Raw genomic sequence first — 26,629 nt, forward strand, 5'->3', positions numbered from 1 at the left:
TTCAAAAGAAAAAAAAGGCAAAAAGCTTTAATAACAGACAATGTGATTTCACAGGCAACCAATTAGCAGATTAATGAATCATTTAGCTTTCTTTACTTAAAACCTTAAAACCAATACTCCACTCAAAAAAGATGAACTCAAAATGCATCCTCTTACACTGACCAACATAACTAAGTACAAATGAAGTCAATGGTGTACCCCATTAGCATGCTGCATTGTATGTCAATAAAACAAGCCCTCCCCCACCCCAGCCCTGGCCCCTGGCAAACAGAGATAAATGATTGTGCACTGCGTGATGATACCATTAGGTGAGAACTTTGGTTCATGCAGTCGGCTGCCCCAGAGGTTGCACCCAAAACCCGCAGCCCTGGCACCCAAAGTCAGTCAGCGGTGGTGGCTCATGGTGTCAGCCGTGCTCCTTCCACAACACCAAGTGAATACTGTGGTCAGGCATGCTGGTGGCAAAGACCAAGCCCGTGTCATTGTGCCCATCCAGTCCATTCAGCCAGGATGCTTCGCCTGCCAGGAAGCTTGAGCCTCTCTTTGATTTCCTGTACTCTGGCAGAGGCCAGCGACTAATCAGGCTCTCTGTCCGCAAGTCCATGATGTACAAGTAGCGGTTGTCAAACAGCAGGGCAAAGATATCTCCAAAGCCAAGCAAGGCCAAGTTTGCTATCTCAGGAGTCTTGATGACCCTACAAGGATGAGAGTTAGGGACTGTGAAAGAAGGCAACTGTGCTTCTGTTTATGCTACTGTAATCTTTCCTGGGCCCATTTAAAACCAATATAAAATTTAAGCAAATTTTAGTTAAATGTTTTTGATAAAAAGTAAACATGAGAAAAAGGTCAGCCCACTTGTAAAAAAGCTGGGGTGGAGGGCTTCAGTCATTATATATTATTGGCATAAAAGGGAAAGGTGGTATTTGATGAAAGTCTTTTTTTTTTGGTTTTGAGACAGGGTCTCACTCTGTCGCTCAAGCTAGAGTGCAGTGGTGCGATCTCAGCTCACTGCAACCTCTGGTCCCAGGTTCAAATGATTCTCCTGCCTCAGCCTCCCAAGTAATTGGGATTACAGAAGCTCCTGCTAATCAGTACTTTGGTAAGTACTTCTGTTGCTTCCCAATGCATGCCAAAATGCCTGACACAAAGGTAGGTGCTCAATAAATATCTAAAGAATAAAGTAGTAGTGAAATGAACAGAGGCAAATGCAAATTCCTAGAAAGGAAATCTAAAGGAGGCTAGGAAGCCCAGCGCAGTGGCTCATGCCAGTAATCCCAGCATTTTGGGAGGCCAAGGCAGGCGGATCACTTGAGGTCAGGAGTTTGAGAACAGCCTGGCCAGCAGGATGAAACCTCATCTCTACTAAAAATACAAAAAATTAGCTGGGCATTGTGGCAGGTACCTGTAATTCCAGCTGCTCGGGAGGCTGAGACAGAATTGCTTGAACCCAGGAGGTGGAGGTTACAGTGAACTGATATCACACCACTGCCCTCCAGCTTGGGTGACAGAGTAAGACTCTGTCTCAAAAAAAATTAAATTTAATTTAAATTAAAATAAAGGAGGTGGGCCGGGCGCGGTGGCTCAAGCCTGTAATCCCAGCACTTTGGGAGGCCGAGGTGGGTGGATCACGAGGTCAAGAGATCGAGACCATCCTGGTCAACATGGTGAAACCCCGTCTCTACTAAAATTACAAAAAATTAGCTGGGCATGGTGGCGTGTGCCTGTAATCCCAGCTACTCAGGAGGCTGAGGCAGGAGAATTGCCTGAACCCAGGAGGCGGAGGTTGCGGTGAGCCGAGATCGCGCCATTGCACTCCAGCCTGGGTAACAAGAGCGAAACTCCATCTCAAAAAAATAAAAATAAAAATAAAAATAAAGGAGGCTAGGAAAAACAGCTAGAAAGTCTGGTAGGTCCCACATCATCAATGTAAAGCAGGGTATAAACAGAAACACAAAAAAAAGATGGCTACAGGGACAGGGCTTAAGATCTGTGGAGATCAGCTGATTCCAAAGACTGAAACACAAATATGTTGCAGAATAGAGCACAAAGTCTTGACAGGTTTGTGGCTTTCATTTTGATCACTTTAGAACTGTAAACAGACATCCCTGCTGTGCAGAGTCTGGGTCCTTGAACCTAAGTAACCTTACATGTTGTAGAAATAACCTAACTCAAGCGAGCCACATCATATCTCGGACTTATTGAGTAACATGCTGTTATCTGCTTTGCTTCTTTTCAATTAGCTTCAAAGCTAAGTAGCCCTGCCTGGTCCTAGCAATTGAGGCCAGAGGATTTGTAGTTGGTTTCAAAAGAGGTTGGTTTATTTGTGTTTGGAAGGAAAAGAGCAAACACAAGACAGACTCTTTTCAGAGAAAAATCTGAATCTGGCAATTCTCACCAGCAAACAATCTTACAGGTTTATTACTTAAAGCTATTATTCAAACACTAAAAACTAACAGAACTTTCATCTAGGACTCTAGGATATCTATATGCTACTCTGAGTCAGAAGCATACACGAGAAAGCAGATGTGGGACCAAATTAAAACCTTTAGAGACACTAAGCATTAAAATAACTATGACATCCCACCTTGCCTTGGCACCTTCCCTCCTAAAATTTTAATTCAAAATAAAAACAATATTAAACTATAAAAGACGTCATTTTCCCATAGTAATTGAATATTTTGCTTTGCAAAATATCACATTCTTTCAAAACTTTCTTTTCCCGTTTTCGGTGTCCCTAGCTTTCTAGTACCATAAGTATATATGCCTATTGGATAATCCAGCCATGCATGGATGGAGAAATGTTGGAATATGATGGGTGAGAGGTAGAATGCTGGGCAAGGCCCTTATCCTGTCTCAGCTCAGTTCCCCCAGCCACAAGAGCAAAGGCTTGGGAAATGGAATGGTTTCAGTCTTTTTGCTCAAAGCATAAATATCAATCATTTCTATTACTAATTCTGACAGCTCTGAAACCTAAATGGTTAGAAATGTTGGTCTGACTCCAGGAAGACAAAAATGGGGTTGTAACTTTGTGACCAGACAGATGAGGCCCACCAAAGTTTGTGGTTACTGTAATCAGGCCCCACACAAGCTGACCTCAAATAGTCATGCATTAAAACAATGAAGAGAATGTTCAATTTTCTGTACTCCTCCAAGTCAGCATTTCCTGAACCATGCTATGGAATGCTAGCTTTGTGAGTTGTTATTAATAATAGGTGTATGCACGACAGGGTCAAACAAATTCAAACAGGTTTCTTTATACAGGGCCTCTCAGACTTATTATTAATCAAGATCTGCCAGGTGGTGCCAGATTGTGCCACTGCACTCCAGCATTTAACAGTCACTTTATAGATGATGACATTGAGCTATAGATTAGTTTAAAAACTTACACAACATCACACAGCCCGTAAGAGATGGCACCACGTCTTAAACCGAGGCTTGTTTATCACCAAAGTTCTCTTAATTACCACATGGCACACTGGCTTCCATCAGCCTCAAACATGCTAATAGATACTGTCAATCTCCAAGAGGATTCTATAGTATACAGTGAATCCCAAAATTTTATGGACTGCTGCTTCTTATTATTTCTTTGGAGAGAAACCCTGCAAGTTATATTTTTCTCTAAGTATCTCTTTTTACTAGTCAACATAAGGTCATTTGATCCCTAGATACCACTGAAGTTTATCAAGTTTGTAAAACAATTCATAATTTCAACTGAATATGAAGTAGAACTTAAAATATTAGAACTGAAGGAGATCTTTAAGATCTTTTCATCCAAGCCAAGCAGGGGACATTCCAGTATGTAACTCTTTTTCATTTGCTTACTTCCTCTAAAATATTTTTCCTGTGTGAGATGTTCAGTATATATAACCCTGTTTACAAGTGATGTAGTAAACATTTGCTAAAAACAAGCTACAGGCTGGTACATCCAAACATTTAGTCTTGTCTTTACTACTGAACTGCAGCAGACTTTCAAAGGTAAAGAATGAGGTCGAAGACACATTACCTGAGAATATCGTAACTGGCAAAGTCCCATTGGTAGAGGCCGAGTGCTGAACTACAGACAATGTATTTGCCATCAAAATGAAGTCTTGGCTGCAAGCAAATACTTCTATCCTCAGAGACAGACAATGTCTTTAAGCACTTGCAGTTGATTTCTCTCCCAATTGGCCAAATCTACAGAAAAAAGAAAATGAGGAAAGATGAGAGATCACATTACTACAGAAAAGCTTGTCCTTACAATGGTCTGCATATGCTGAAGTCAGATAGAAAGCGAAGTATATTGGGAAGACCACAGGTTTTATAGCCAAGAATCACAGGTTCAAGTCTTAATTCTCCTGTGCAATCTTGGGTAAATTATTTCTCTTAACCCCAGTTCTTGCAATAAAGATAATACCTATCACATGGGACAGTTTAAAACATGCAATAATGGGTCTGGTGCGGTGGCTCACGCCTGTAATCCCAGCACTTTTGGGAGGCTGAGGCAGGTGGGTCACCTGAGGTCAGGAGTTCGAGACCAGCTTGACCATATGGTGAAACCCCATCTCTACCAAAAATACAAAAATCAGCCAGGCGTGGTAGCACATGCCTATAATCCCAGCTACTTGAAAGGCTGAGGCAGGAGACTCTCTTGAACCGAGGAGAGAGAGGTTGCAGTGAGCTGGTATCATGCCATTACTCCAGCCTGGGTGACAAGAGCAACAATCTCAAAAAAAAAAAAAAAAAAAAGAAAAAAAGACGCAACAAGAATGTGAGAGTGCTTTGTAAAGTTTGCAAACCATTATAATAAATGAGTATTTATGTTTCCATAGTTTAGATGTAAGAATTAAGGAGGGTAGGAGATATGTAAGAAAGTATTAAGACTGGGCCAGGTGCAGTGGCTCATGCCTGTAATTCCAGCACTTTGCAAGGCCAAGGCAGACGGATCATGAGGTCAGGAGTTCGAGACCAACCTGGCCAATATGGCGAAACCCCGTCTCTATTAAAATACAAAAATTGACCAGGTGTGGTGGCAGACACTTGCAGCATCAGCTACTCAGGAAGCTGAGGCAGGAGAATCGCTTGAACCGGGGAGGCGGAGGTTGTAGTGAGTCAAGATCGCGCCACTGCACCCTAGCCTGGGTGACAGAGCAAGACTCCATCTCAAAAAAAAAAAAAAAGATATTAAGAATGAGCTGAACATAAATTTATGTGAACTTCTTTTTCATTTACAAATCCAAGTTAAGAAACTGCATAGAACACAGAGCTAGTGAATCCTTTTTCCAGTGGGTTTAAAATGGCTTGGACTAAGACATTCCCATTCTTCTTCCTAGAATGTTCACCCTTTACCATACCACTTTAATTTTCTTATGTTTCCAGTTTTTCTTTGATGAAGCAAATTAATGGAGAAAAAAACGTCACCTTAATCTCATATTTGTCTGCACTTAAGAGGATGTAGTCTCCAGGACTGTGCAAGAGAGATTTGACTTTGCATTTCTGCAAAACTACCTGCAAATATAAACATCCATATTAGAGAAAGATCCATTTAATGCTGTTCCTATAATGATTTTAGTCTTTAAATTAAAACATGAAAATGAGCTTAATATATGCTAGAATAGCTAATCTGTAACTCCATTACCAAATTAACCTCTACTAAAAGTTTTACTACCATATTTTCTGTTAGTAGTAGTATCTAAGGGTCTAATGTTAGCCAAGTAAGGTGGCTCAATGCCAATAATCCTAGTGACTCATAAGGCTGAGGTGGGAGGATTGCTTGAGCCCATGAGTTGGAGGATGCAGTGAGCTATGATTGAGCCACTGTACTCCAGCCTGGGCAACAGAGCAAGACTATTAAAAAAAAAGGTGTCTAAATGTTGGCAGCATTTAATTTTAGCAGTCGTCTAGAAGCAAACATTAGGACTGATTTTTAAAAACCGGCCAGGCATGGTGGCTCACGCCTGTAATCCCAGCATTTTGGGAGGCTGAGGCGGGCAGATCATGAGGTCAAGAGATTGAGACTATCCTGGCCAACATGGTGAAACCCCAACTCTACTAAAAAATACAAAAATTAGCTGGGCGTGGTGGCACGCGCCTGTAGTCCCAGCTACTCGGGAGGATGAGGCAGGAGAATTGCTTGAACCCAGGAGGCAGAGATTGCAGTGAGCTGAGATTGCGCCATTGCACTCTAGCCTAGCGCCTGCGACACAGCAAGACTCTGTCTCAAAAAAAATTGTAAAATGTAACTTAATAAAAGGAACAGAAAATAAAAAAGCCCACAGGCACTGAAGTAGATGCAGATGATATGCTTTCAGAAGCATGTGCATCATAAAGGAGAAAGCACTGGACTTGGGACCAGAATCTGCCATATGCTGACTTTGCAACCTTGGGCAAGACCAATTAAACTCTGTCAGTTTCCTGATTTTTAAAATAGGAGACAAGCACCTATTACCTTCCCTCATTTAATTACAGAAAAGAAACTATAACAATGTAAATTTAGAGTAGTAATATATAGTAAAAGCTAACATTCCATTAGCACTTGAGATAGTCTGTAAACATTAGGTTCTAACTATTTTTGTAATAAATCAGCATAAGGTGAGAGGGAAGCAGGGTTCACTTGTTCAGAAGTCTGGATTGCAGACTCAATTGGAATAGACTGACATCACCATCTGTGTCCTAGCCCCAATCAACTGTGTTTTCCACACCACCAAACTGCCTTACACTATAAAACTTTTCTATGTAAAAAGTTAACCTAAGTTTTTTTTTTTTTCAATTAGCAGCCAGGTGCGGTGGCTCACGCCTCTAATCCCAGCATTTTGGGGGGCTGAGGCAGGTGGATCACCTGAGGTCAGAAATTCAAGACCAGCCTGGCCAACACGGTAAACCCTGTCTCTACTAAAAACGCAAAAAATTAACTGGGAGTGGTGGCAGGCACCTGTAATCCCAGCTGCTCAGGAGGCTGAGGCAGGAGAATCACTTGAACCCGGGAGGTGGAGATTGCAGTGAGCCGAGATTGTGCCATTATACTCCAGCCTGGGGAACAAGAATGAAACACCATCTCAAAAAAATAAAATTTAATTTAAAAAATTAGCTGGGTGTGGTGGCACACGCCTGTAGTGCTAGCTACTCAGGAGGCTGAGGTGGGAGGATCACTTAAACCTCAGCATTCGAGGTTGCAGAGAGCTATGATCATGCCACTGCACTCCAGCCTGGGCAACAGAGTGAGACCCTGTCTGTATAAAAACAACAAATGAACAACAAAAAAAGAAAAAAACATAATGTGCCCAATACATAATTATGGTCTTACAAACTACTCTCCCTTTAGCCCCAACTATTTCAAAAAAAGATATAATCATCCACCAAATCTAAAACCCGCCAGTCACCTCTGATTCTTTCTTCTTGTTAGTTTCCCACAATGAATCTGCAAGGCCAGGTGGCTTTACCTTAAAGATATATCCTTTATGGGTGCTCTTTTCATTATTGCCAGCCAAATCTAAGTTATGGGTGGGTATCCTTTCTTAGACTATTTACTGCCAAAGCCAAATGGTCACCCTGTATCTGATTGTGCCCAACTCTAGTCCATTCTTCATTCAGCAGTTAATTTTCTTAAAACACACATTGCACCAGACACTTGCTCAGAACTTGTGGATTGCTTTCTAGAATACTTCTGATGATAACCACCACACTTACTGTGGCCTTACAGATGATACAGGATGACCACCTCTCTGCCCATCTCCCCAGCATGGCTCCACTGGCTTAAGTCCAGGTCATCAAATGTTCCAAGTTCTTTCCCACTCCTGGGCTTGTGCATATACTGTACCCTCTGAAACAATCTTTCTTTCCACAGCTATCTCCTATTTATTCTTCATGTTTAACCCCCTTCTCAAAAAGCTTTCTCTGAACTACTTTCCTAGACTGCTTTTTTTTTTTTTTTTTTTTTTTTGAAACAGAATCTCACGTGGAGTGCAGTAGTGCAATCTTGGCTCACTGCAACCTCTGCCTCCCAGGTTTCAAGTAATTTTCCTGCCTCAGCCTCCAGGGTAGCTGGGATTACAGTTACCTGCCATCATGCCTGACTAATTTTTATACTTATAGTAGAGACAGGGTTTCACCATGTTGGCCAGGCTGGTCTTGGACTCCCGGCCTCAGGTGATCCACCTGCCTCAGCCTCCCAAAGTGCTGGGATTACAGACATGAGCCGCTGTGCCTGGCCTTAGACTTTCTTATAGAACACTGTACTGTTCCTTCATAAAATTTAACACAATTTGAAATGATATATTTGCCCGTGAAATTGTTTAATAAAACTATTTCTCCTATTAGACTATCATCCACAGGGTAGGGCTTGGGTCTATTTTGCTTACTCCTGTTTCCTCAGCGCCTCATAGAATGGCAAACTCAAGAAAAGTGCTTCTGCATGGCATATCCATTATTAATACTGCATTTGATCCTCACAACAATCTTGTTTTAAAAACTAGAAAACGTTACAATAGTTTGCTAAAGATCCTGTGCAGTTTTCTCTGTCCTACTTCTTGTAAGCATTATTTTTTCAAAATGAAAATTGCTTTTCTGATTAAAAAACATGTTTTTATTCTAAAGGTAAAAATGCACCCACAATCCCATGAGAAATACCCACCTTCAACATTTTGATGAACACATCCAGAAACCGATTATCACACTCTACATATTATGTAACCTATGTAAACTGTTTTATTTGCCCCCTTTATCCACCTAAATTATATTGTGGGCATCTTTCCATGTCCATAAGTCATGCATTTGTTAAACTATTTATGAAGTGCCTTCTACTTGCTGGTCACTGACGTATACCATCATGCTTTGTGGTTACATCAATTCCATCTTATGACTCATCTAACACTTAAAAGGCAGCGTCTAATATCCTTCACCCTCTCCCTCAAAAAGCCCGACGAGAAGGAGATTTCTTCTAAGTCTTCCTACCTTGGTGACCCATTCTGTGTGCCCGGTGAGTGTGTTCAGGCACGTCCCAGCAGATAAAGCCCATACTTTCACAGTGAAGTCTGCAGAGCCACTCACCAAGATATCCAGTTCATCATTGTAGTCCACACTAAACACTAGTGCATATAATATACACAAAGTTAAAACATGTCTCTGTCACTGAGCTCTTTTAGAGTTCAATAATGTTTATTTTCCCCACTGCCCAATTATATAATTTCCCAACCAGAAACACTGTAATGGTGCTATTCAACTAGCAATTTTATAGAAGTATTTCAAAATTATTATTATAGATTATTCTAAGGTGGAAAGTCCCAGGAATAATACAATCTCTTTTATATGTGGTAGCTACAGTGAGACGCAAAACAAGTGTTGGAGATAATGGCATTCCTTCTTAGGACTGCCTGCCTGATGCTGCACTATACTTTATCTAATTTATGCAGAAAAACAGAACATACATGGTCCTACTCTGATACACAATAAGAGTAAGACAAATGTAAAGAATGGAAGCTGCAAAACAGCACCCAGACTCAAGAAAAGCCAATGTAAAGACAGAAAAAATAAAACAAAAACAAGGATCTCAAAGGTCAGATTAAGCCATTCACTCAAAACAGTGTCTGAATTTCTTCATAGCTATATCCCCAGTGCCAAAAACAGTGTGTGCAGTATAGTGAGTCCTCAATTATTTATTTTCAAACGTATGCCAAATTCTAAAGGAACATTAGGGACCCAGAGATGAAGACACTGATTCTTCCTTTAAGAAACTCAGTATAAGTAGGGGGTGGAGGAGGAAGCCCAGAAAAAATAAATGTTTACCTCTTGCTAGGGAAACATCAAGGAGAATGACTAACTCTGCCCAGGGGTATCAGGGAGGACTTCAGGGAAGAGGCGATATTGGAGATGGGCCCTGAAGGATGAGTAGAGTTTATCAAGGAAAGAAAAAAGAATATTGCAGGCAGAAGGAATAGTAAAGGCATAAAGTTAAGAAAAACCTCAGCAATGTCTAGGCAACACTAAGAAAATGTATTAGAGCGAGGTTCTCAAAGTTGATCAGGAATAAAATCACCTGGAAGTCATTAACATTGTGGAATATAACATTAAGTTTAACATATACTTCCATACATACATGCACCTTCAAATATTATTTCTCAAACATTAATTTCTCAACAAACAAGTGGTAGCAGGCAGCAAAGACTGAAGAAGAGTATATAGGACAAAAAAAATGAAGCAAAAAATATGCGTTTTTATTAGCATAATGGCTAGTTTTACTTCAAAGAACCACTAAGCACCAGATATGGTACAAGGAACTCAAGTCACATGGGTGAACAAGACAGGTAGGATCACTGTCCTTATGGAGTTTAGTCTGGTGGGGAAGCAAGATTATTTATCATATTTATATCATGCACTCATATTGTCTACAGCAATACAAGTTACTGGGAAACAGAGGGACCCAACCTGTTAAGGGAGTCCTGAAAGGCTGCTCATAAATGTAACGTTTGATATTATAGACTATGAATCTCAGAGGCTAAAACAGTGGGTAAACGGCGGAAACGAAGAAGGGAGCTTCTGCATAAGAGGCTGGGAAATAGCTCAATTTCTAAACAAAGCTCCAAAAAAAAAAAAAAAAAAAAAAAAGCAACACAGAGAGAAGCTCAAATCTCAAGGCTATATTCAAATGACCAGTTTTTGCAAAAATAAGGCTGCTATACATTTATTAGGAAACATTCAGGTATGTTCCTTTCACCTTATCTCTGGGTGGTAGCTTGTTTTAATCAACTGTCAACCAAGCTCCAACTGGATGTAATCTGTGTAGACCACACAATCTAGGAACCACCATCACACCAAATAATTTTCAGCCCTAATGTTACAAATAAAGTGGAATTTACACAAGTAGGATTTACTTAAGTTAGAGGTATGGAATCTGATAAAGGCAAAGGAACTGACTGTTCAATAGGATATAAATGAAACAGGAGTGGGGAGAGAGAGAATGAGAGAGAGAGAAAGAGAGAGAGAATGAGAACTATCCCTCCCACAAGAAGGGTACATAGGAGAAAGCAAGAAAAAGCAAAACTGGGTAAAATATTCTAAATAAGAGTAACTAGATTAAAGGAAATAACTGCAGTGACTAAGAAAGAGGGTTGAAAAAAGCAAGTTAAATTAAAAATAAAAAAGTATTTCACATTCTTGGCTGGTGGCTTAAAAGGATGAGGCTAGTAACTGTAAAAACCCTTGAAAAAGGGCAACCCACCCGCCCCCGTGTGCCCCCGAAAGTGCTGGGTCCTGGCTCCGGAACTCCATTCCCAGCAAGCCACAGTGTTGTCAAAGGAGCCTGTCACAAGCTTCTGTTCATCAAACTTCACCGCTGCACAAGTGTGGGTCTGGATGCCATAAACGCACTGCCCTGTGCTCACATCCCACAGCTTTGCAGACAAGTCATCTGACCCTTCAAGAGAAAAAGAGGGAGGTTAATAAGAAAACAGACACACTAAAGAAGGAAAATCAATCCCAAAATCACGGTGTTCTTCAAGCACTCTACTTTACAGCTGAGGAAACCAAAGCATGGAGAGAGTAACACAACTTCCTCAGTCACCAAAATGGAGTCAAAAGCACTAGGACAGAATTCAACTTTTTTGGGTGAGACCTTTTCCCTTCACTTTCCAGGATATAGAAGGGCATTAGACTAAAGCATCCCTTGATGCTTCCACTTGAAAAATTTCATAAATCCTCGGCTATCATGAGCTCTCTGATTTGAATTAAATGGATGGGTATTACACATGACTACATGTTTACATTTGCATGCTTGTCCGTTACCCAACAGTTCTGAACAAATAAGGAATGCTGAATAGTAAAGGTGCCTGCTGAAACATATTCCACTCTAAGGCGAATCAAAAATAAACCTCGGAGCATGGGCTAACGTCTACCAAAGCTAACTGCTAATTGCTCTAGCCATCTTGAAATATGTGAAGAAAGAAACCTCAAGGAAAACCTGGGATAAATTATCCCCAGACACTTACAACGCAACGAAGAGTTTGTAAAGCCTCTTAAGATTATGTAGGAAAAAGTCAGTTTTATTTCTGCCACTGATGAAAATTCTATACTAATCATGGTGACAATTCAGGACTTTGCTGTAATTAAGTTTAAAATCATAATGATTATTTCATTCTCACAATGCACCTTTAATAAGCCTCAACAAATAAAAAGACATTTTCAACAACTCACTAAATATAGCCACTATAGTGGCACAATATCCTAGGAAAGCACCAAATGACCAGTTTTTATAAAGCTGAAATGACTAAATAAAGCCAGCCACAATTCCACCTTTAGTCAAGAATCACTGTTTCAGACAATGGAAAAATGGCCATCACTTATGAAAGAGCTAGAGTTTGAATTTTAACCTGGGAAAACTATGACAGCATCCTGAAAAAAAGACTATATTTACCGTTGCTTTGCTATTTAGAACTCAGTTTCCTTCTGTATAAAAAGAGGGGTAGGACACTTGGTTGGTTCTCAATGGCCATGTGAGACAACAGAATCATCTGGGAAGCTTTATTAAAACGCAGAGGCAGGTCCCTATTTTCAGAGAGTCTAACTTGAAAACATCTGAGGTGGGGTCCGATAATCTTAAACATTTGCCAGGTGATTCTAACTCATCAGCAGTATTTTGAGAGCCAATGGTCTAGAATGGTGCTATCCAACAGAAAATATAACGCAAATTGCGTATGTAATTTAAAATGTCCTAATAGTTACATTAAAAAAGAAATGTTGGGCTGGGTGTGGTGGCTCACACCTGTAATCCCAGCACTTTGGCAGATGGGCAGAGACCACCCTGGGCAACATGGTGAAACCCGTCTCTACTAAAATACAAAAAATAAGCTGGGCGTGGTGACACACACCTGTGGTCCCAGCTACTTGGAAGGCTGAGGCATGAGAATCACTTGAGCTCGGGAGGCAGAGGTTGTAGTGAGCCAAGATCACACCACTGTACTCCAGCCTGGGCTACAGAGTGAATCTCCATTTCAAAAAAAAAAAAAAAAAAAGAAAAGAAATGTTGGCCAACATGTCTCCACTAAAAAAATACAAAAATTAGCCGTGCATGATGGTGCATGCCTGTAGTCCCAGCTACCTGGGAGGCTGAGGCAAGAGAATCACTTGAACCCGGGAAGAGGTTGTAGTGAGCCAAGATCACAACATTGCACTCCAAACTGGGAGACAGAGAGAAAAAAAAAAAAGGAAACATGTTAAAATAATTAAATGGTTTAATTTAATATGTTAAAAATATCATTTCAACATATAATCAATACAAATACTGAGATATGTTATGTTCTTTTAGATTGCAAGTCTTTGAAACCCAGTATTTCACATCTCCATTTGAACTAGCTGCAGCTCAAGTACTCAAAAGCCACATGGGGCTAGTGGCTACTGTACTAGAGAGCATTAAGTCTAGATAATCTTTAAGGTCTTCAGTTTAGGCATGTTGTGACTGTATTCCTAAGGAGTAGAGTAGGAAGCAAATCATCTTAGGTCCTTTATGAGCGTGGTTCTGATTTATTACCAGTGTTCAACTAGGGTCTCATTCATTCATTCAACACATATTTATAGAACTTCTGTGTCAGGCAGGGCTCTTGCTCTCATGGCACTCAGTCTACTTGGGAAGACAAAAAGGCTAAACAAGCAATAATAATTCAGTATAGTAGGTGGTAGGCACTAAAAAAGCCCATAGCAAATACAAGGAGCAGACAAAAAGAGAAAACATCTCAGACGAGGCCCCACTGAGTTTATGACCATGCTCCAACATGTAGGTGGACATGCCTGAGGAGCTGGCATGATTGGCTCTTCAACTACACTCCTCTGTTGTTTTTAAGCTGGGTTATGGTATAGGACTTTTCAAGAATTTCATGGCTTTAAAAAAAAAAAACCAAAATCTTTTCAGTTTTAACTAATTGAAATCTAAAGGATGAATGTTAGCCAAGCCAAAACAAAACTAAATGATGAGTATATGCCAAAACCTTTTCAGTAAAAAACCTGAGAGTAAATATTTTAGAATTTGACCTATTGAGTTGCAATTACTCTCTTCTGCTGGATTTGGCCCACAGTCCATAGTTTGCCAATCCCTGGTATTTACCTATTAAAGTAACAATTAAATATCTACAGACAACACAAAAATAAGTAAAATGGCACTGGGATCAATTCATAAAGAACTATTTGGAATCATTCAAAAAACTGTCTAGGAGTTATTTATGCTTGCCAAAAAGCACTGCCTAAAACATCAACACTGATTATGAAAATAACTCAGTCTGACTGGGAAATAGTGGCAAAGTTTGGCTGCAGAACTGGGTCAGGAAGATGTTTAACTATAACGTTATTTGCATTTCAGAAAGATTACTGTGGCTGTATCATGCAAAATGGTTTCAAAGGGGGAAAACTAGAGGCAAGAAGGCAGCTGAAAATTAGGGGAGAGGACAAACAAAATGTGATATATACATGGAATATACATATATACACACATACGTGTAATGGAATATTATTCAGCCTTAAAAAGGAATAAAATTCTGACACATTATGATATGGAGGAAGCTTGAAGACATCATGCTAAATGAACTAAGCCAGCCACAAAAGAACAAATCATACAAGCATGGGTCTACTTATATTAGGTTCCTGGAGTAGTCAAATTCATAGAAAGTAGAAGGGTAGGCCAGGAGCAGTGGCTCACGCCTATAATCCCAACACTTAGGGAGGCTGAGGCAGGCAGATCACCTGAGATCGAGTTTAAGACCAGCCTGGTCAACATGGTAAAACACCGACTCTACTAAAAATACAAAAATTAGCTGGATGCAGTGTCACGTGCCTGTCATCCCAGCTACTCAGGAGGCTGAGGCAGGAGAACTGCTTGAACCTGGGAGGCAGAGGTTGCAGTGAGCCAAGATTGTGCCATTGCACTCCAGCCTGGGAGACAGAGCCAGACTCTGTCTCAAAGAAAAAGAAAGAAAGTAGAATGGTGGTTTTGCCACAGGCTGTGGGGGAAGGGGCATGGGAAATGTTTAACTGATAAGAGTTTAGGCTGGGCATGGTGGCTCATGCCTGCAATCCCAACACTTCGGGAGGCTGAAGCAAGAAGATCGCTTGAGCCCAGGAGTTCAAGACCATCCTAGGCAGCATGGTGAGACCCTATCTCTACAAAGCATACAAAAATTAGCTGGGCATGGTGACACACACCTGTAGTCCCAGCTACTTGGGAGGCCAAAGTGGGAGAATCGCTTGAGCCCAGGAGGTAGAAAGTGAGCCAAGATACTGCCACTGTACCCCAACCTCTCCAACTTGTGCTACAGAGTGAGACTACATCCCAAAATAACCCCCCCGCAAAAAAACCCAAAAAAATTGATCAGATTTAACTACATAGTGTATCATATACACTGTTAACTATGTAAACAGTGTTTAACTGATACCGTTTTAGTTTGGGAAGATGCAAAGTTCTAGAAATGGATAGTGGTGGTGATTGCACAACAATGTGAATGTACTTGATGGCACTCAACTGTATGCTTTAAAACGGTTAAAATGGTAAATTTTATGTTACGTATGTTAGCACAATTTGGGAAAAAAACAGATTATCCAGACTAATTATTTAAACTAGTTCATATAGGAAAACATTGTGCTGAAATATAAAAAAATAATCAGGTTGAATCGACTTCCATTTTACAGTGATGCAAGTCTATTTCTGAGAATCCTTTAGGAGCCACCGTTCTCTGCTCCTTTCCGACTTTATGTCAAGCCTCCCCTCTGGACTCCCATTTGCTGCACTGTCTAACCCAACATGTTTTCAAAGAGGTCACCAGTAATGCAGCATAGAGGTGAAAGAGGACTATATAAATGTGGACTCTTATATCACATGAAAGAAAAAAAATGCCTTCCCATTCAGTATCTTAAAAATCTGAACAATACTTTTAAAAAAGAAAAAACAGACTATTTCACAAAACTCTAGATTTCAAGCTTCTCTTGAAAATTCAGATCTGCCGGGCGCGGTGGCTCAAGCCTGTAATCCCAGCACTTTGGGAGGCCGAGGCGGGTGGATCACGAGGTCAAGAGATTGAGACCATCCTGGTCAACATGGTGAAACCCCGTCTCTACTAAAAATACAAAAAATTAGCTGGGCATGGTGGCGCGTGCCTGTAATTCCAGCGACTCAGGAGGCTGAGGCAGGAGAATTGCCTGAACCCGGGAGGCGGAGGTTGCGGTGAGCCGAGATCACGCCATTGCCCCCCAGCCTGGGTAAAAAGAGCAAAACTCCATCTCAAAAAAAAAAAAAAAAAAAAAAAAAGAAAATTCAGATCTAATAACTCTGACCCTGAATCCCACCCACATGCCAATAATTTATTACAATGAAGCAGCAGCTGCACTCTTTAGAAAGCCAAGTGTTCTTGATTTGCTATAGTCCACACAGAGACTTTTACCTCAGTCAGGTGATCTTCCTGGCCGCGGTGTGTATGTTCTATAAGAAAAGAACTGCTCTAATTTATCCATGTATGCCCTCACATTGTTTTTCAAACAGCAGGCACCCCGTAAGTATCTACTGAACAGCACCAAGCATAATAAGTTCCTTTCTTACCATTTCAGAAATAAATTGCAAAAGAGAAAGATAAGTACCTCACTTTATGTCAATTTTTAACATTAGCCATCAGTCGCTTTAATAAAACTGTCTATTGCCTACTCAAGGCACTAATGTGACAGTCACTCTAAGTTTATTGCCAAATTCAGGGTTTTCCTAGTTCTACCACAGTGAAAATTCAACCTCTTAAGTAACTAGATGACACAAACACGTGTAATTCTGTAACAAATACTTTCCTCAGGGTTGCTACTGTTAGAAAAATTAGACTAATGCTTTGGATCATTTTCAATACCCACAGCACAGCATAAATTTCAATATGCAAACCTGATTAATTTAATCAGAATAAAAATCATATTAACATATAGACCCACCTAGAGAATAATCTTAAAATGTAGAATCGTAGGTATTAACTTTCCAGGTAGTTAGAGAATTCAGTAAATATTTCCCACTTACTCTGACTCCAAGTAACTGCAGTTTTTACTACATTTCAAAAGTAAAGTTTGATGAGAGAAGAAAAAAAATTTTTTAAAGCAAGAGGAGCCAGGCGTGGTGGCTCACACCAGGAATCCCCGGATTCTGGGAGGCTGAGGTGGGTGAACTGCTTGAGTCCAGGAGCTCTGAGACCAGCCTGGGAAACATGTTGAAACCCTGTCTCTATAAAAAATACAAAAATCAGCCAGGCGGTAGCGGTGCTCACTTGTAGTCCCAGCTAAACTCAGGAGGCTGAGGTGGTAGGATCACCTGAGCCCAGGAGGCAGAGGCTGCAGTGAGCCAAGATGGCACCACTGCACTCCAGCATACGCTACCCAGTGAGACACTGTCTCCAAAAAAAAAAAAAAAAAAAGTGGCCAGGCGCGATGACTCACACCTGTAATCCCAGCACTTTGGGAGGAGGTAGGCAGATCACCAGGTCAGAAGTTTGAGACCAGCCTGACCAATATGATGAAACCCTGAATCTACTAAAAATACAAAAATTAGCCTGGCTGTGGTGGTGTGTGCCTGTAATGCCAGCTACTCAGGAGGCTGAGGCAAGAGAATTGCTTGAACCCAGGTGGAAGAGGCTGCAGTGAGCCAAAACTGCGCCACTACACTCTAGCCTGGGCGACAGCAGGAGACCCTGTCTCAAAAGAAAAAAGAAGAAGAAAGGAAAAAAATGCTAGAAGTGGTTGTGAAAACAATGAGTCAACTGCCAGTAGAAGCTCCAAGCTCCAAGGTGATACTGGATCTTAATTTTTTTTTTTTTGAAACAGGGTCTCACTCTGTTGAGCAGGCAAGAGTGCAGTGGCACAATCTCAGCTCACTGCAACGTCCACCTCCTAGGCTCAAATGATTGTCTCACCTCAGCCTCCAAGTAGTAGGGACTACAGGAGTGAGCCAGCACACCCAGCTAAGTTTTCTATTTTTTGTAGAGACGGGGTTTTGCTATGTTGCTCAGGCTGGTCTAAAACTCCTGTGCTCACATAATCTGCCTGCTTTGGCCTCCCAAAGTGTTGGGACTACAGGCATGCGCCACCTCACCTGGTCAACTGAATCTTAATCCTTAAAAATCTGAGGCAAAAGAGACATAGGAAAGCCATCACCACAACAAAGGAAGTACATCAAAGCCTAGAAGAACTGGTGATGCTGTTCTAGCAATCAGGCTTGTAACAACAAGAAAAATAAAGTGTGAAATACCTTCAGGATGACAAACCAAACCATGAAATGCTTTAAATCAAATGTTTATTTTCTAAAGTTAGCAGAGTGTCTAGCATTTCAGAGAACATATCACCACATAATGTATACCCTTAATGAACAAAGAAATGCAATTGTAAAACAGTCTTGAGAAATGATACATCTCAACATTAAAAATATTAAAATTGAGTCTGGTGAGACTCTTGAGGGAGACACAAGTTACTTAAGACTATATTGGCTTTTACAGGTTCATGGGCGATTAAAAAAAAATTAAAAAAAAAAAAAAGACTATATTGGCATGGTATCAAATCAATCTCTCTGAAAAAGACACTAAGAAGAGCTACAAAATCAGGCCGGGTGCGGTGGCTCAGGCCTATAATCCCAGCAGTTTGGGAGGCCGAGGCAGGCAGATCACCTGAGGTCAGGAGTACAAGACCAGCCTGGCCAACACGGTGAAACCCTGCTTCTATTAAAAACACACACACACACACAAAAATTAGTCAGGTGTGGTGTCATGTACCTGTAATCCCAGCTACTTTGGAGGCTGAGGCAGGAGAATCACTTGAACCCTGAAGGTGGAGGTTGCAGTGAGCTGAGAACCTGCCACTGCACTCCAGCCTGGGCGACAAAGCGAGACTCTGTCTCAAAAAAAAAAAAAAAAAGCTAAAAACTAATTCATACTTCTGTATCTGGTGATTCTACTTTTAGGCTTCTGTCCCAAACGGAAAAAAAGAGATAATTCGGTTAAGCTTTGTGTTCCCACCCAAACCTCATCTTGCATTATAATCCCCAGGTATTGAGGGAGAGACCTGGTGGGAGGTGACTGGATCATACGGGTGGTCCCCCATGCTGTTCCCATGATAGTGAGTGAGTTCTCTTGAGATCTGATGGTTTTATAAGTGCCTCTTCCCACTTCACTCACACTCTCTCTCTCCTGCTGCCTTGTGAACAAGGTGTTTGCTTTCCCTTTACCTTCCACCATGATTGTAAGTTTCCTGAGGCCTCCACAGCCATGTGAAACTATGAGTCAGTTAAACCTCTTTTCTTCACAAATTACTTAGTCTTAGGCAGCTTTTTTTTTTTTTTAAGCATTTTGAGAATGGACTAATACATGCACTAATATGGAAATGGCTAAATGATGACTATTGATGTATTTACACAAAGGAACAGTTTATACTGTAATAGACAAATGTTTATTACAAGTTTTCTTGGATGAAAAAGAACACCAAGCATTTCTATATATTATATACAATATAAGAAAACAGGCATTGGGATTATTAGTAAGAACTGCCTGGAGCTATTCTAAATGCTGCCTAAGAATTAGTTACATTGCCTGTCAAAACGTATTATCTAACACAGGGGCATTACTTATATACAGAAACACATGACTATTATGAATGAAAAATAATGTATAATTTTAGATTTTTAATAATTATATTGTTTTATAAAGTTACTTAATTGCCTAGTTTAAAAATATCCAACTCTCTATTCCCCGGCCCAAACTCCCAACTTCTGCTTCTTCTACTTAGAATCACAGGATTTCAGAGCAAGGAAGAAATATCTCCTTTCCACACTGCCACATCTGGCTATTTTTTTTATATTTTATTAGAGACGGGATTTCACCATGTTGTCCAGGCTGGTCTCGAACTCCTGAGCTCAGGCAATCCACCAGCCTCGGCCTCCCAAAGTGCTAAGATTACAGGCATAAGCCACAGCACCTGGCCACCTTTCCCATATTTTAAAGCTACAGAGAGGATAAGCAATTCAGCCAAAATGATCTAACTACTTGCTAGGATTAGATACCAATGTTTCCACTGTTTTTTTCCTCAAATATCAGTGCCAACAGAAAAATAAACAGAATTTAGCAACAAGGAGGACTATACATGGAGGAAACAGAGAGAAAAAGTAATCAACAGCTTTGTAATTCACATAATGTTTAAGACAGTCTGAAGCGTTTTTCTCATAAAATTTTATAAAAATGATTGTGTTCTCTAGAGACAAGATAAAGGATAAGAGTGGAAAATCCACTCAGGGATAGAGAAAAAAATGTCACTGCACATATCTCATATAATCGACACTTGTCATTCTCAAAGCTGAGAACTGGTTTGAGATTATACCTTACGAAATACAAAACAAAGCCAAAAAACAGTTCCAGCATCTCTTACCTGTACAGAGAAGTCCATCTTTGTAGTAAAGTGCATACACTCTGGCACTGTGTCCAATTAATGATGAGGTCTCAAAGGCTTCATGGTCCTCCAGTTGCTTCATTCTCAAAATAGCCTTCAAATAAACCTTCTTCCAGTGCAAAGCGTCCTGAACAGAATCATCTATCTGCCAGCCCAAATTTTTACATGCAGTCTGCCACACCTCTGTACAGGCACTTATCACCTTATTCCACTGTTTAGAGACGAGGCAGCATGTGAGTAAAGTCTGAGGATCGAGCCATTTTAACAAATAAAAACTGAGCTCCAGGGGAAGGAGTTTGAGGAAGTCCCGCTTGAGGAGAGTCTCTAGGTTATTGGAGAGATGCCTGAGCTGGACTGCCCCACTCAGACTAATCAGGTGATCCAGAGTTTCATTTTTCTGCAAGTCCGTCAGAGAAAGAAATGTAACAGAAATGTTATCAAGCCATGTCTCAAAGTCCTTTCTCTCCATAAGGTTATGGAAAAATTTACCTGTGGCACATCAAAATATTGTATTAGTTCTGCTCAAAAAGACTGTTCAAGCAAGACTGCTAACAAATGAGGTATTAAAAATTAGTGTAAAAAATCTGCCATTACAACTTTATGCATAGTTACATTACAACATTAGTTAATACACTATATTTATCTGAACACTTTCCATGCACACCAAAGAAAACACATTTGAGAAAACATACTTTATCAAATCATGATCTCCAAAACAAGTCAGTGAAACAGACTGGTATGTGTGACTTAATATTTTTGAAGTCTAGCACATGCTACATGCATCTTCATCGTAATAGATTTACCAACAATTCATTATAAAACAGTATATTTTATAATACACCCCTCCTGCATCAAACCACTATAAAACAATTTCTTTAATTAATTCCTTAATACATTCTATTTGGGTACTAAAATCACAAAAGCAAGCACCAGGATGTGACAATCAGAAACAAGTCTCCTGAGCAGTAACCTGAGACACTGATTATCATGGCAGGCACCACCTGTCACCAAAATCACAGACCTGACTACCTGCTTTTGCAACAGATGTTCAGCTGAAAATGTTTAGGGAAGAAAAGTAAGCAGGTGTAGTAAGTTATCTGCCTCAGGTATTCTGGCTCTTCCAACTTCTTTATAGCACTGCCTGTTTAGACAATGAATTACCAAAGACCTTATTTCGCTGTAGTCTGTTTTTAAAAGCCTTGTATAAGCTAGTGACAACTCTTAACCACAGGCCCCAGAGAGTCATGAGGGTCCTGGAGGCCTACACAAATAAAGCAAATTAATAATCCTGATGTTTATAAAACACCAGAAAACAGGCATTATCATCTTCACTTTGCAAATGAGGAAACTACAGGTTAGAGAAGGTATGTGATTTGTCTACATTCACAGAGCTATTAAATAGCTGCAGAACAGACTGGATGCCAGTGCTCTCAAGATCAAGATACCAAGCTCTCTCTCTAAAGTGAGTGACAACCAGGAGAGCCATGATCTAGTGATAAGATCTGGGCGTAATGTGTCTACCCAATAGACCATTTTCTCCCTTAGGAGAATGCCAAATTGCTCCAGGGCTAATTTTAACAAGTAATTTTTTAAAAGTTATCCTGCATTAGTGTCAACAGGTGTTAACTCACTCAATAATGATTAAGTTAATGATAGATAAAAAATAAACCAATAAAAACTATCTTTCTCAAGACTATGTGTTGATAGAAGTTAATGCTGGATGATGGGCACATAGGGATTTATTATTCTCTTTATTTCCACATATTTAAATAGTTCCATCATTTAATAAAAACTTTCCTTCTAATCTGAATACTCAGTTTCTCACAAGATTGTCATAGTAATTTTAAAAATGTATGTCCAAAATTAACATGGAAAAGGAAAGTTAATTGCTTTCCAGACATATCACCTGGATCAGGTCTACACAAAAAGCAAGTTCTCATCTTCCAACTTTGTTAATGTAAAGTGAATAAAATCCTAAGTGTCCAATATCAAATTTGGCAAAAACATTCTTAGACAAATAAGCAGTCTGATTTATTAGTAGAAGCAACCAAACTCTGCAATCACATCATCTGCTAATTGTTTTAATTTCTGGAACTGTGACTATACTTCAAGATAATACTTTGGAAGCCAAAGAGTTTGGACTAGGGAGGATTTATTAATTTGTATTAAAAACTTACTTAGCTGACAAAAAATCAGATCACTAAAAGTTTTATCAACTTATCATGCAATAAAAAGCCCCCTCCTTCCTCTAAATCCTAACAACCCTCTTATCTATATAACATTTCTGGAAAAGATCTACTTTTAAAAAATAACAATTCACAACAAGACAAAGCAATTACCTTCTGTGGGCATCTACACAATGTCACAATAGCTAGTTAAATACTGGTCAATTAAAACCACACACAAAAACACCTGCTCCAGAAACATTTTAAACAGTGAAAAGTGTGGTGTGGGAGGCTTCCTCCATCACATCTGTACATACATATATACACACATACACACACACACTAACACACATCTATTGTAGAAATGGTTGTATTTATGTGAACTGAATTGTTATTTAAGTGGCTACAAGGTGGCCGGGTGCAGTGGTTCACACCTGTAATCCCAGCACTTTGGGAGGCCAAGGAGGGCAGATTATGAGGTCAGGAGTTCGAGACCAGCCTGACCAACATGGTGAAACCCCATCTCTACTAAAAATACAAAAATTAGCCAGGCGCGGTGAAGTGTGCCTGTAATCCCAGCTACTCAGGAGGCTGAGGCAGGAAAACCGCTCGAACCCAGGAGGTGGAAGTTGCATTGACTTGAGATCGTGCCACTGCACTCCAGCCTGGGCAACAAGACTCTATCTCAAATAAATAAATAGCTAAAAGACAAATTTAGAATACCCATTAAAATATTATCAGGTTCTCATCATTCACAAATATCTAAGAGACATACTACAACATGCTAAATTAATGTGTCCACGACACCACTAAAGATTATGGACAGAGTTTTTTCAGTGAGCACCTTTAAAAAGCTCAGCCATGTCTGAGATTTATATATTCTCCTAACTCTTAATAAAAAAAATTTTTCCCAACTCTTAGATTGCCTTTTAAACATTCAATCTCTTGTAAAACTGAGCAGTTCACCTCTAATTATTCTGAAAAAAGCATTTTTTTTCTTAATAAAGAAGGTCTCACTAACTGCAGAATGCACTATTTAAAAACACCAACTGTTTCTTTTCTAAAAGGATCAACTAACTTTGGAGGGCACTTTCTAAGGTAACAGGTCTAAACTGGACCCTTTTAGACAGTCTCTAGAAATACCATATACTGGTTGCACAAACGTCAGGAAATGGGATTTCGATTCAACATGAGCAGCTTTTAAATCTCAGTGCTTTCCGACAATAGAACAGCTGCCTCCAGAGCAGTGAGTTTCCCATCACCACAAACAGTCAAGGACAGCTGGACACACAGGCAGAATGTGATAAATAAAAATGCTTTGGAGGTCAGAAATGCTTTACTGATTCAGCCACTTCCTATGTGATTATGGGCATGTCCAACTAACTTTTAAGCTTCAGTTTTGTCATCTGTAAAATGGAAGCTTTCACCTAACTTGAAGGGTGAAACTCAGAAACATAGCAGGGACATGCTTAGCACACTGTACACTCTAGAGGATTAAAACTCAAATGACACTTTTTGTTAGTTTTATTACTTTGATTACCTGGCAGGCAAGATTTTTGTGACACTGAGGCTGGAATAGACATGACCACTACCTTCTTCTTCAACCCTATCATCACAAAGTTTCTCTTAAAAACACCTGGAAGAAAAACTCAAGGGCTCAAACTTACTAGGGGTTTAATTTTATAATGAAGAGCACCCATTTGTTTATTAGAGGCTCTAGTTTCCCTGCAGGTGCCTTATTCTATCCACATTCTCTGTTGTTTGCTCCCTTGCCCCACGCCCCTATCTGAGAGTTAACACATTCAACTTGCCCTCTTGCTTTCAGTATCAATAACCACACACCTCTGAGGAAGTGGGTCATGTAACAAAAAGACTCCTAAATTGGAAGATGAGAGCCTGGGGTTAGTCTCTCTCAGGTTCTGCCATTATGTTACCTTAGGCAACTCGCATATTTATATTGCTTTTATTTAAAGAAAAAGTATCACTGGTAAACATTATCTCATTTGATCTTCATAACCTCATGGAAGGTATCAATAATCCCACCCTTACCTAACATAATGAGGAACTTTATGGCTTAAGAAGTGGAATGGCTTTCCCAGAATGGCATAAGAAGTAGCAGGCTCAATATTTTGCACCCGCCCCCACAAAACCTACTCTCTGAGTTATTAGAGAAAGAACCTTCTGGATAAAACAGTGTAGGCCGGGCACGGTGGCTCACGCCTGTAATTCCAACACTCTGGGAGGCCGAGGCTGGCAGTCACGAGGTCAGGAATTCGAGACCAGCCTGACCAACATGGAAAATCCCCGTCTCTACTAAAAACACACACACACAGAAAAAAAAAAATTAGCCGGGCGTGGTGGCACACACCTGTAATCCCAGTTACTCAGGAGGCTGAGACAGGAGAATCGCCGGAACCCCGGAGGCGGAGGTTGCAGTGAGCCGAGATTGCTCCACTGAACTCCACCCTAAACCCCATCTCAAAAAAAAAAGTGTAAATATGTTTTCCCCTCCTACTCCATCAAAACCTGGCCTAGTCAAGAGTGCAAGCAACATAATTGTTAGTGGTATATGGAAGGAGGCTTCCTTTCCCCCTCTTTTCCTATCAAAGAGTACAGGGGCTTTAGAAATGTATACACAGGGGCCAGGCGCGGTGGCTCACGCCTGTACTCCCAGCACTTTGGGAGGCCGAGGCGGGTGAATCACGAGGTCATGAGATCGAGACCATCCTGGTCAACATGGTGAAACCCCGTCTCTACTAAAAATACAAAATATCAGCTGGGCATGGTGGCGCGTGCCTGTAATCTCAGCTACTCAGGAGGCTGAGGCAGGAGAATTGCCTGAACCCAGGAGGCGGAGGTTGCGGTGAGCCGAGATCGCGCCATTGCCCTCCAGCCTGGGTAACGAGATGGAAACTCCACCTCAAAAAAAAAAAAAAAAAAAAAAAAAAAAAAGAAATGTATACACATCTATAAATTTACATCTGCATAAAATGTAATCTGAATATTCAAAAAACTGATAACTCTAGTTGCCTCCAGAGAGAACTGGGGAGCTGGAAAACAGGAATGAGGGGTCCCTTTTCATTGTATATCTTTTAAAACTGAAAACCACGTAAGTATAATATACTATAAAAAAACAGCCTTTAGTTTTAAGGTGAATTTTTTAAAGCTTTGAAAGAATACAAGTAATGTTTATAAAATATGGGTTCTGCAACTCCACTTGTTGCTGGGTGGTGACCTTGGGCAAATCACTTCACATGCTTCACGCCCTGTTTCCTCACTTGTAAAATACAGCCACGAAGAGCATTACCTACAAGGGTTTTTATGAGGGTTAAACAGGACAATACACGTAGAGCGTTTAGCACAGTACCTGGCACACTGCAAGTCTACAGTAAATCTCAGTTAGCAATATTATTTAGCATTAATAATTATCTTTGCTTTACTTCAAGCAGCACCACACATACACACCTGTTTCCATGGCATACCCACAATTATCGCGCAGTACAGTGCTTTGTACTTCATAAACCACCTCACCACACTTCATCTTTCAAACGCTTGGTAGCCCTGGGACATCACAGCTAACTCATTTCGCAGCTAAGGAAATGGAGGCACTAGGAGGCAGTAACTCCGAAACCCTATTCTCCCATCTCTAAAATCCAGATCCCAACAACACATTCGTCGCTCCCAGGTCCCTTGCTCCCGGAATCGTGTTCCGCGCGGCACTGACCTGAGCGAGCGCCCCGGGGCCCGGGACCTCGCGCCGGGTTCACAGCTACTAGGCGCGCTCGGGCCGCCAGAGCCTCGCAGCGGCCGGGTCCGCTCCGCAGCCATGGCGCCTGCAGGGAGAAAAAGACAAACAGCCAAGGCGCGGCAGGTCAGCAGAGGCGCGGGCGCCTGAGAGTTCCCCTCCCAGACCGACTCCGCCTCGGATACAAACCTGGACCTGCAGCCGCCGCTCCCGGTCCGCAGCCTCACAGGGGAGCGGCTTCCGGTGCTGCCTGCGTCATCTCCGCGCGTCCGTCAGCTCCGCTGCGCCCGGCGAAAGCGGCTGTACTTCCGGTCCTCCCCGC

At 40.8% G+C, this 26,629-nt stretch overlaps 1 protein-coding gene across 4 annotated transcripts; it reads right to left on the minus strand.

The window, feature by feature from the left end:
- On the minus strand, positions 1–26,629 carry FBXW2 (F-box and WD repeat domain containing 2). Of its 4 annotated transcripts, none has more exons than XM_032251450.1 (8): positions 26,497–26,628; positions 26,287–26,395; positions 20,377–20,886; positions 11,189–11,383; positions 8,926–9,059; positions 5,398–5,484; positions 4,004–4,173; positions 1–695 (listed from the first exon to the last, which is right to left on the minus strand). In XM_032251450.1, exons 3-8 carry the CDS (start codon positions 20,864–20,866, stop codon positions 407–409), a joined length of 1,365 nt encoding a protein of 454 aa, XP_032107341.1. In that variant the 5' UTR covers positions 20,867–20,886; positions 26,287–26,395; positions 26,497–26,628; the 3' UTR covers positions 1–406. The 4 variants fall into 4 exon arrangements, with proteins under 4 accessions (XP_032107341.1, XP_032107343.1, XP_032107342.1 ...); XM_032251452.1 differs by having other exon boundaries at positions 20,377–20,794; positions 26,497–26,625; XM_032251451.1 differs by lacking the exon at positions 11,189–11,383 and having other exon boundaries at positions 26,497–26,629.

The sequence above is a fragment of the Sapajus apella genome, unplaced genomic scaffold (assembly GCF_009761245.1).
Source record: "Sapajus apella isolate SASKATOON/1434 unplaced genomic scaffold, GSC_monkey_1.0 scaffold76, whole genome shotgun sequence".
Lineage (NCBI taxonomy): Eukaryota > Metazoa > Chordata > Mammalia > Primates > Cebidae > Sapajus > Sapajus apella.